The 12,069-nt window shown below is 37.7% G+C and overlaps 1 protein-coding gene across 6 annotated transcripts in view; it reads right to left on the reverse strand.

The window, feature by feature from the left end:
* Positions 1 to 12,069, reverse strand: part of LOC140559969 (MAM domain-containing glycosylphosphatidylinositol anchor protein 2-like) — a 194,524-nt gene that overhangs the window by 11,957 nt on the left and 170,498 nt on the right. For all 6 annotated transcript variants that reach the window (XM_072683845.1, XM_072683864.1, XM_072683835.1 and 3 more), the window contains 3 exons: positions 5,605 to 5,625; positions 4,537 to 4,692; positions 1,049 to 1,210 (listed from right to left, as the gene is read on the reverse strand). In XM_072683845.1, coding sequence (XP_072539946.1) covers positions 1,049 to 1,210; positions 4,537 to 4,692; positions 5,605 to 5,625 — 339 coding nt within the window. The remainder of the gene's footprint in view (positions 1 to 1,048; positions 1,211 to 4,536; positions 4,693 to 5,604; positions 5,626 to 12,069) is intronic.

Below are 12,069 nucleotides of genomic sequence, written 5' to 3' on the forward strand. Positions count from 1 at the left end.
GAAACCATATATAAACTCTCATCAATTTAGATGATAAATCTGTCAAAACACTGAGGTCAGATTTTGTGGATTCCACAAAAGTGCAATTTTTTTTTAAGTAGTCATTTCAAATTTCACTAATAAAATGTTACAGTACGTGTCAGAGCATCTGCTATATACAAGTTATGTACAAAATCCCATATGAACACAGCCGTGTAAGAGGCAGCCTTTGCCCTTTCACAAGAGTGTCCCCCGGCCCCAGTGTGTTGCCTCTCAAGTCAGCAAATTCCTCGGTTAGTCATGCCTGATGGCAGTGCTCATGGCGCAGGGGCATTAGCAGCAATGCTAGTGCCGAGGCACAGGGACAGGCGCAAAGGCCACGGCACAATGGACGGCATCAGATGGAGACGGCAAAAAAATCCCCCTGGACTCAATGACATGACAGATATCACAGCGGGGAGCATACAGTTTCGCCTGCTTGAGATCCAATCTCTCCCCTCGCTGAAAGAAACACATATTCCCACTCGAGGGAGAGGCGAGGAGAGCAGCCTAGAGAAAGTGCTCTCAGCTCAGAGTGGTTAAAGCGAACGCAGTGGTGGAGAAGAATAAGGGGAGGCAGGAGGACAGTAACCACTATGGCATGAACAGGGTAGACATACTGTATTCACCTTATTACAGCATTAGTCAATGTGTTCTGACAGAGCGGCATTATTGCTCTATTAGCAATAGCATGTGTCGGCTGCGTTTCCGCACATGAGACAGGAGTGGATCCAGTGATGTTATCAGGAGTGATTTAGGTCAGACCCACTGGCTACAGGCTGTGCAGCTACTCCCCCCATTACACTGTATGCCAGAAGCTGACATAAACTATCTAGCCCAGCAACTTGTCATATTAATGGTACAGTTATGTGGGCCTGCTCTAAGAGCCTGTCGGAAAAGATGTGTCTTTACACTCATTTACTCCACCAGATTCTCCTGGTGGATGCAGTGCTAGTGTTATTACTGTGTGCTGGAGAAGAACCTACCAACAACATGTCATGGAGAAGTTTTAGAGCAAGCTCTCACTTACCAATATGTTTTCCATACATGTGGTAATAAAAGCCAAAGCAGTACGCTGGAGGGTTTGTGATGCCATAAGGATTTTTAGGAGCCACATTGAAGGTGGGGCTCAGCAATCGGGCCTTGTCCTCTTCTTTACGAGGTCTGGAGGTCTCTATGTACATGTAGAAACCTATCAAGGACACAAAAGAATTGAAAAAATGTGAAATACATAAATGTGAAGTTGCATGTAGTTGCATGTGTGAACACCTATGTATCTTTGGTATGACGAATGAGATAAAAAAAAAAAAAAACCTAAACTCAGTACTAGCTTTTAACTTGTAGTAATGCCCTTTTGTTAATCATACATCTCAATTTCTCATAGCTCATTTTGTGTAAACACAGTGCGTAATGCTGCATGGATAGATGGGAGTATATTGCACTGGGCATCTTTACCCCAACATGCACATATGCATTGCAACACATATTTCTTAGTTTTGAACACTGAAATTACTATAAATAGGTAATTACATACCTGATACAAAAATATTTAAATATTACTTTCTGTTTACATCTACCAAGCACAAATAAACAATAAATAAAATAACAACAGCAATGAATATTTGAATTAAATAATTTAGAACTATTTCCTCATATTAGTATTACAATTTACTATAAGCCAACAGAATATACAAAAAAATGCATTGTGAGAGAGTAATGGATGTTGAAACTGAAAAGTGAGATCGAAACATTATGGGATTGAAACGCTGTAAAATGTGGATTCCCACATAAACAGGAAGCACTTTGTACTCTTGCTATTAGACAGCTTTTCATCATAGCTTCTGCCATAGATTACTTAATGTTGGACTGTAAAACATGAAGGCAGGACCAAACGGCAATACATTAAGGCGTGTTCTGGTTATATGACTCCTGATTGAATTAGCTATTAGCTATATGAATTCCCTGATTAAGTCATTACAGTCATGGTGAGATCACGATTAAGCACAATCACGGACACATTTTGCTATGTTTAGGTGGACATACAGTAAATCGCTACAGAGATGTGCATACCTGTGAATACAGACCACTACAGCAATGCTAATAGAAATTGTCCCAAATCAGATAGAAATCGTATTATAATATAATTCTAATAGGATTTCAAATCTGAAATCTTACCAACACAAAAAATCATAAGTAATGATCATTGACCATTATTAAAAACTATGTTTAAATGCATGCTTTATGCAATACAAGTAATTACTCGCTCTACTTAACTGATGTATCATAAGGAGTGGACGGTGTTAGAGAGGTGCTCACATTACTCAAACTTCATGTTTTCTTATAGCTGTATGAAATAATGCAAGAGTCATACAGCAGTCTTCTATTGCATTATACCAAATTTGACTTCAAAAATCTGCTGCATAATTTGTCTTCAGCCAATTTGATAGTTTAGCAGTCATGGAATATAATAGGGTGAGGAAAAAGAGCAGAAGGTGCTTGGATAGGGCGAGACGGCAAAGAATATTTGTTCCTTCACCTGCCAGAGGAAGCGCGCTGTCACACTGGCTTCCTGCTGCCTGACATCGCTGAACTGCTTTTTGCACTGAGCTGCAGCTCTCACCTTACTGGGTGAACTTCCATTAATGTAAACTGTTAGCTGGTTTCTCTTCACTTCATCAAGTTGAGGAGGGTGCTTTGAACTTGCAAATATTTGCTCACTCTGGGCTGACACGTCACGCGAATGCACCTCAGCCACCTCGGCCGTGAAGTACTTTTGGCACTGCCTCTCTAAATGAAAGCTTTTTATGATGTGCCTTTGCTATTTTGAAGATATAGAAACATGAATCTGATTGACTAAGAACAGTGAAATTTATCATCTCACCAACCTTTTCACAAGTGTATGTATAGTCTGTGTATGCTATATAAATAAACCTGCCTTGCTTATTTTCATTGCACTCCAAACTCTTTTGTGCACAGCCAGCATGGAGGTGCCTGAACTTATAAAAACTGCCTTTTGGATAAGCCTGTCTTTGCAATATGCATCTTGCAACTGCTTGAAAAAGACAAGCGTGTTATATCAATCCATATTACAGAAGTACAGAGTGTCCAAACTGTAAATACAGCTGAATATGAACAGCAGAACCACATTATAGACCTAGATTTAATCCATGCAGTGCATGTAGACAATATTTATTCTGTACTGTTCTCAGTGTTAGGTGATAGCACCCCATTTTAGATGCATTAATCATAATGCCTCATGCCTCCCTTCCAGCAGGACTACAGAGGCACTTCAAACCATTCTGCTTAGAGTTCGGGAGGAGGAAGGTAGGCACTGAAGGCCCTCCAGCCAAAATCAAATAGAATTTCTTTTGCTGAATTTGATATGGGATAATTACAACTCATGGAGGACGTCTGATGGTAATGAAATGTTGGACAGTTTGGAGCCATTAGGATGATTAAAGCAAATGTATTATTTACAACATCAGCTGCTTCTGCCTTCTCATAAAAGCCACAATCACCAGCATGCCTCCCTCCAGACCCCCCCCCCCCCCCCCCCCCCCCGCCTTCCTCCTCTTCCCCTCTCTATCAAAAGCCTCTTTGTGGACGTGTCAATAAATGGAGGTCAAACTGAATCGCTGTTGTAACTGGCATTTTTTCCCCTTCAAGTTGAGGCCATTTTCGTTAGGGAACTATGCAGCACAATGTGTACAGCTGGGATTTGTCCAAATTAAACTGCTGAATGGCATTTGGAAGCTAAGAATTTATTCAGAGTTGCTGATTATTTCATTTAAATGCATCCCAGCCTTAGTGACCTAGACAGAGAGGTGGCTGCATGGGGTGGCACTGACCACCCTTGGTGCCATTCCAAACGGTCTGTCTTGTACTTGGATGTTTAGAACAACAGCTAGTAACATACAGTCAAAAAACAGCAGTTAATCCAATTTTGGTGTTATATTTTTCCATATTCTGGGTTGTTCTTGCTAATTACACATACATATTGTCTGGGTTTCTGGACCCCCTAAAATTACACTGGTCTCCTAGTTGCCACCCCTTTTGAAGACTACTATAATCAACACTGTGCAGTCTACCAAGAGCAAGAAACCAAATAACTGCTAAAGAAACCTTAAAACAAACGAATGATAGTCCATAAATCATCACTGTACAAAGAACCAGAGGAAAAATCCCTAATTCTTGCTGAAGATTCCATAAAGAACTTTAATGATGGCCCTGGAATCATCACCGTCCAGTCTACCAAGAAACAAAGGAAGAAAGCCTAATGGCTGCTGAAGACACCCTAAGAAACCCTAATGACGGTCCTAGAATTGTCACTGCCCAGTCTTTCAAAATAAACAGAGGACGAACCCTAATAGCTGCTGAAAAAAAACAGTCCTAGAATTGCCACTGGCTAGCCTACCAAAAACCAGAGGAAAAACCCCTAATGACTGAGATGATGATGATGATGAAGATGATGACCACGGCCCATGTCCTAAGGTTTGGGCAGCATACATCTATACATACCCTGCTTTGAGCCAGTGCGGTCCCCGCTAGGCCCTGTATTGGGGGTATATTTGGTGTCACGCGTGGCGGCACTGTGTCTTGTCCAGTCAAAGTTGTCATTCTTGTCCTGAGTGAACATGCATATCGGCTCCTCCTCGAAACTGCAATGGAATTCCCCTGAGAGACAGAAAGAGAGAGACAGAGGTGATCATTCTAACTATTTTCAAACAATCAAACACAGCCAAGAATTTCAAAGGGACGTTTGAGATGAGGATCCGGGACTAACTTAAACATGTATAACTTCCTAAACACACTTAAAACCCTTATAACAAAATCAATCGATATAACTGGCCTGAGCCATTGGCGAACAGTTTAAAGGCCTGTCCGCCTTTTTCTCAGCATCGCTGAGGATCCATTGAAATTCCGCACAAGCTGCTTGCGATAAATATTCATTGATTTTATTAAAACGTAGCTGGGAGCAGTGTGGAGTGGTGACCTTCAGAGAGGCGGGATCTGCTGGGTTTTACTCAGGTAGCACGGAGAGGCGGCTCACTCTTGGTTAAGACAGTGCAAGTGAGCGGGCTCTTGACTCCTGCCACCTTCAGGCCTGAGGATTTAAATGGGGGTTTTGGCCCAGACACAGAGGAGCAGGATAGGATGGAGCTTGTATCCAGAAAATAGTGTTGGGACTTCGCGGAGACAGGAGGAAATTGTTGTTGCCGGCAGACCCTTAGCTTACTGTACACTCTTAGAAATAATGGTGTTATAAAGGGTTATTGGAGCAATGCTGTAGAAGAACCGCTTTTGTTTCCATAAAGATTCAATTTTGAAAGAGATATATAAGTGTGAATAAGGTTTATTATCAAGTGAAGGTTCTTTTAGGCCTTTAAAATGTCTCTTATAAAAATTATTCTTTATGGACCAAAAGCAGTTATTCTATGGCATTGCTCAAAGAACCATTTGTGGCATGTTTATTTTTAGGAGTGTAAGATTCATGGTACAGAAAAGACTAAAATTTTACAAAAAAATTACAAAAAATTAAAAGTGTGCTGTATTTACTTTTTAAGAAAGACAGGAATGAATACTCACTCAGATGTGGGTTAATGGGAGCTGTAAAGAGAAAAAGAAAAAAATACACTTCAGTCAATTGTTAGCAGATATGTGGAACAACCTTGAAACAGAGGTTAGATGAATAGGCTTAATTCTCAGGCACTTCTTAGAAATGTATTAACATAAATAACAGTATTTACAGTTGTTAGCACACAGGATTTTATAAAAAAGAAATGTTCATGCCGACAGAACAATGTCTCCTCAGTGTTACCTGCCTGAAAGTTTCCCTTTACTCGAATGACCATTCATTAGATTGTTGTGCTGCATTAACTGACGCCCATTTCTTGAAATTAATTTTTGTGATGGTCTGATGTAATTAAAAGAAATACAAGGATATGGAAATACAAAGATCCAATAATAAGCTCCATAAACTGAGATAATGAGGCAATAAAAGTTTGCAAAAACTGCAAAATAAAAACAATCTAGGCCTATAGATAATGACTTTATGACTTTAAAGAAAAGCATGTAAAATTGGTTTTAATCACTGTACAACATTGCATAAAGTTTCATTCCAACTTTAATCACTCACATTACACAGTCAACAGTCTGGGAGTTCTTTATGAATTATGATAAACAGCCTATAAATATTTTATTTATCACTTTACAACCATCTAAAACAATCTAGTAGAACAGCAGTTCTGGACAGAAATAAAGAAGACAAATATATTAATTATCATCCATGTTGCAGCAGCATATGCTGAGAATAACTCTTTATGACTAATTCTGAATACCTGTCTAAATATGGTATTCCTAATTAATTCTGGAGTACATCTTTCTTCTTCTCACCAGTCCATTGAACAGTATATGAGTAAAATTGTTGTTATTCACAAATTAATACAGAACAAGTTCTCAGCTGAGGACTGTGCTGGCCTGGTCCTTGAAGCGCTGAATTATCATAATGAATAATGATTTCCTGATGCTAGTAATTGCTATTCTGTGCACAAATCAGTATATATATATATATATATATATATATATATATATATATATATATATATATATATATATATATATAAATACCACACACATAAGCATTTCAGCATGCTATAGTTGCAAGGGCACACTCATGCATTTCAAAGTAGTTACTGCTATATATACAGTTCCCATTGATAATATGACAGGGCTACATCCATAGAAAACAAGCTAAAGGTCAAGGGTACAAAACGTTGTTTGTTTCAATAAGTCAGATAGCCTGCAGTAATTTCTTTCACAGAGTAAATACAATCTATGCTGTCAAGAAGATGCATGGGCTTTTTAATGATCGATTCCTGCCACGCTGAATAAATGCGGTACATCAGCTTAACCCCAAAACTTTGTTACCGTGGCATGATTTATGAAATGCTTTAGTGCATGGAAAGAATTGATTTTAATCCACTCGATTAAACCAGCTAATAACAAATCATTCTCAAAAAGCAAACATGTGTAAAATAATATTGGTAAAGATCCCTGGCTCCTATCTATCTGTCTTGCTGGATTATGCTATACAGAGAGAGAGAGAGGAAGAGAGAGAGAGAGAGAGAGAGAGAGAGAGAGAGATAGTGTGTGTGTGTGAGAGAGAGGGAGACCCACATGATTCATTGTCAAGATTATGAGGGATAAAATGGTGTAGACTTTAAAATGCACATTCTATTACCATATCTTTAAATTTTTCGGCTAGAAATGGCACGAGAAAGTCTGACGCCCACATCTTTCCTACCCTCATGTGCTCTTGAAGATCAAGGAACAGTAGTGACTCTTACTAAAGCAAATGCCATCATATTCATTCAATCTAGAATAATAAAAAAGGACATTGTCACTGTCATGCTAAAACCTTGTATTTCCAAAAGGCTACTTCTACCTTCTGTACTTTGAATGGAAATCAGGGTGAAAATATTGAATTCCAAGTCATTTGGAGCATTTCTATCAGTCAATTCATCATGAAATTGTAAAAAAAAAAACTGCCAGATACACATTATGTCAGAAAGTCAGAAAAATGTAAAGAGCAAACCAGAATAAATTGCATATAGTGTTCCAATTTTTTAAACATACTGTATCACACATTGACTAGACCAGGGTTCTTCCGTTTCACTCCTGCAGGGCTTTTGTTCAGTTTCATTAGGTGACTTCCCTGCTCAAACACGGTTCAATTTAACTCATCTAATCAGCTAATTAATTACTAACACATTGTTATATGTGGTTAAGCAAATAACTCATTAAACTGTGCCTGGCATCAGCTCTCTAGAACTGGAATTGAAGAACCAGTGGCATAACTAGGATCTTACAGGGTCCTGGGTAAGCAAGCAATAAATAAATACATAAATAAATAGCTGCCCCCCCCAACCACAGTAACTGAATGAAAATAAATCAATGAAATTTGCTTGTGCTTAAACAAGAGGATGCTCTCAAGTCATGTCACTCTACCCATCAGCATCTTATGTTAACTTGGATGTAACCTGGATGGATCACAATAATTATACCTTAAATTAGCTGTCTGACACATGACTGACCAAATGAGAAGGTTACACTGATTCCCAACTCTTGCTCTGCAACACTCACTAATTATAGCCTAAATACAGTCATAACATTATTACCACTGACAGGCAAAGTGAAAAACATTAATTATCTTTATCTACAGTGACATCTAGAGATCCTCTCAGCCGATCCAGTGGATCGAGATCGCCTATTTTAATCTTCAGCTATGAGACGTGAGCGTTCTGAGAAGGTAACAAAACTATGTTACAGTGGAACATGAAAACATAATAATACATACATACAATAATATATATTAAAAGTGTGTGAAGAGCGCGTTCAGAACCAAGAGGAGGAGGTCAATGCTAAGGCTAACACACAAACGCTATGGAAAACCAAATCACAGAGTATTCACTACAATGTAAAACAGTTTCACATCAGCAGACTACAGATACCAGTTTAGACTGTGTACCAAGTGATTTGACTGCAGTGTTTTAAAGGAACTGGGAGCCGAATGATCAGGGAGGCCAGAAAATTTACACTAACTAACAGCAAATCCACACTATCAGCAAATTCACACTAACAGCAAATCCACACTAACTAACAGCAAATTTACACTAAATAACAGCATATCCACACTAACTAATAGCAGATTTACACTAAATAACAGCAAATCCACACTAACTAACAGCAAATTCACACTAACAGCAAATTTACACTAACAGCAAATCCACACTAACTAACAGCAAATTTACACTAAATAACAGCATATCCACACTAACTAATAGCAGATTTACACTAAATAATAGCAAATCCACACTAACTAACAGCAAATTCACACTAACAGCAAATTTACACTAACAGCAAATCCACACTAACTAACAGCAAATTTACACTAAATAACAGCATATCCACACTAACTAATAGCAGATTTACACTAAATAACAGCAAATCCACACTAACTAACAGCAAATCCACACTAACAGCAAATCCACACTAACTAACAGCAAATTTACACTAAATAACAGCATATCCACACTAACTAATAGCAGATTTACACTAAATAACAGCAAATCCACACTAACTAACAGCAAATCCACACTAACAGCAAATTCACACTAACAGCAAATTCACACTAACAGCACATTTACACTAAATAACAGCAAATCCACACTAACAGCAAATTTACACTAAATAACAGTAAATCCACACTAACTAACAGCAAATTTACACTAAATAACAGCAAATCCACACTAACAGCAAATTTACACTAAATAACAGCAAATCCACACTAACTAACAGCAAATGTACACTAAATAACAGCAAATTCACACTAACAGCAAATTCACACTAACAGCAAATTTACACTAAATAACAGCAAATCCACACTAACAGCAAATTCACACTACCTAACAGCAAATCCACACTAACAGCAAATTCACACTAACAGCAAATCCACACTAACAGCAAATTCACACTAACAGCAAATTCACACTAACTAACAGCAAATGTACACTAAATAACAGCAAATTTACACTAATGGCAAATTGACACTAACTAACAGCAAATTTACACTAATGGCAAATTGACACTAACTGGCAAATTGACACTAGCAAATTCACACTAAATAACAGCAAATTTACACTAATGGCAAATTGACACTAACTGGCAAATTGACACTAGCAAATTCACACTAACAGCAAATTCACACTAACTAACAGCAAATGTACACTAAATAACAGCAAATTTACACTAATGGTAAATTGACACTAACTGGCAAATTGACACTAGCAAATTCACACTAAATAACAGCAAATTTACACTAATGGCAAATTGACACTAACTGGCAAATTGACACTAGCAAATTCACACTAAATAACAGCACATTTACACTAAATAACTGACTTTTGGTTAAGAATATAGGCAGTCACTATATTCCTATTCAATATAGGAAGTCACTGGAGAAATTTCAAAATAGTCATTTTGTAAAAAGACAATTTCTCACCCAAACGCCCAGGCTTTGTTATGCATGACTGTTAGAATTATGTTTCCATAATACTACACACCTTGGTTTGTGTCTTATGAAGCCATTCTGAATGTAAAAAAGGTTTTTAATATTTAAATGGCTTCATTCAGGATCTTACAGTAACACGTTAAGAAGCACTTTTCTGGAGCACACTGAGCTTGCACTAAGTATAGCATTCTGTTAATGGATACGACACTACAGTAGTAACATTTTCAGTGGGCTTGATAAGTTATTTCATTTGAAGTCATTTGAACACTGAGAAATGCACCGGAAATAAAGTAGCAAAAGAATGTTACACGAGACGAAGCACAATATCATTTTAGCATTCGAAATAGCTCTGGGTTGTCATTATTCTGTAGAACCACTGAAGAACTCCTTTTATAAAGGTGTACTACTTAGAACTGTGTTTGACACAACAACCAGTCACATTGCAAATAATAAGGTTATGCCTATTATGGCATAACTGTATGTGATTGTTTAGTTGGTGTTATTTGTCTATTCCAGTATGCCAACAAACCTCATGAATGCGTAACACTCTATTCTGCATTGCAACTGAATATTTTTTGTCATTTTGCCCCTCTCCAGATATCAACATGTAATCTCTGCATTTAAAGATAATGGGGCATCCAAAGTTGCTTAAAATGCCCCATAGTCCCTCTCTTATTTGATTTTCCCCCCAGTGCAGATGCACTAAATTCCACATGTTGATATGACAACTGATTCTGCAACACAGCAAAGGGATTATTTTTCTGTCTGGGACTAAAAGCTTAGATAACACAAGCAGATGGCACAATTTATTCTAAATGCCAGATCTGAGGCCTTTTACAAACATAGTGTGCTGTATAGTGCACTTCACATGGACAAAGATATGGGGGCTCTTCTAAGCCTTGTGGATCTTGTGTGACATTAAACTACAAACAGCAGAATCATGCCACACGCCACACTGAACAAAGAGTTGTGCATTCAGCAACAGCACGACCTACAAAGAGACTCCTCATTCTCACTACAAAAGATGGCATTTAAAAAAAAAAAGAACAAAGTTGCAGTCTTTAAGGTTGCAGCGATCAGCCCGTGTGATTATTCCCCTGAAAATGATTTGTGTAATTCTGAAAATCACATCTCAAGGACAAAAAAATCATAAATTTAATCCACTCTTTTTTCTCCTCTGCAGAGGAATCACTGCAAATGTATAAAAAAAAACTATCTCTGGTTTCTCGCTGCATCGGAGGGTGCATCTCAGGAAATAGTGTGAAGACTGAGCTGTGCTGTCTCAGTCATGCTGTTGACGTGGATGAGTTCTTCAGTAGGAAAAAGAATGAAATCCTCGCTGGACACCAGAGCCACAGACTACATCCGAGGGAAGAACTGATGATCAAACTATCTACTAAAAAAATAGCAATTGTACTTTGTTACTATATTTAAGTTTTTTATCTTGTAAGATTGGTAGTTTATTCCAGTGTTGTTGAAAGGTCTAGCAATTTTTAACAATAAAAAAAATCTTTAAAATAGTTGTTTTTGCAGATCTTAAAAGCCTTTCCCTTATGCCAATTGGTTTAGTTGCTGCACATTTGAATTTACTTAAACTATCCAAATAAATAAATGAAGGCAGAAACCCACTGCCCACTATTATACTCATAGACTAGTACCATCCATTAGTTGCTATACCATACCATACCATACCATTACATCACATCACATCACATCACATCAGACACTACTAAACAAAGCAAAGGCATACTTTCATACATTCACTTATTAAATACTTAAATTGGTTTAAAATGTAGATTTTGTTTTTCCTTCCACTCAAGCATGTTTTTGGCTTCATACGTACACCCTGAATTAAGATTATGATGCTGTATTTAAGTAATGTACTTGTACTCTGTACTTGTTTCACTCCTGCTGATAATTAATACTTGTTTATGGCTGACGACAGCAGCAGTAACCATAGGAAGGTAGTGAGCAGTTACATT

Source organism: Salminus brasiliensis, chromosome 1 (genome assembly GCF_030463535.1).
Source record: "Salminus brasiliensis chromosome 1, fSalBra1.hap2, whole genome shotgun sequence".
NCBI lineage: Eukaryota > Metazoa > Chordata > Actinopteri > Characiformes > Bryconidae > Salminus > Salminus brasiliensis.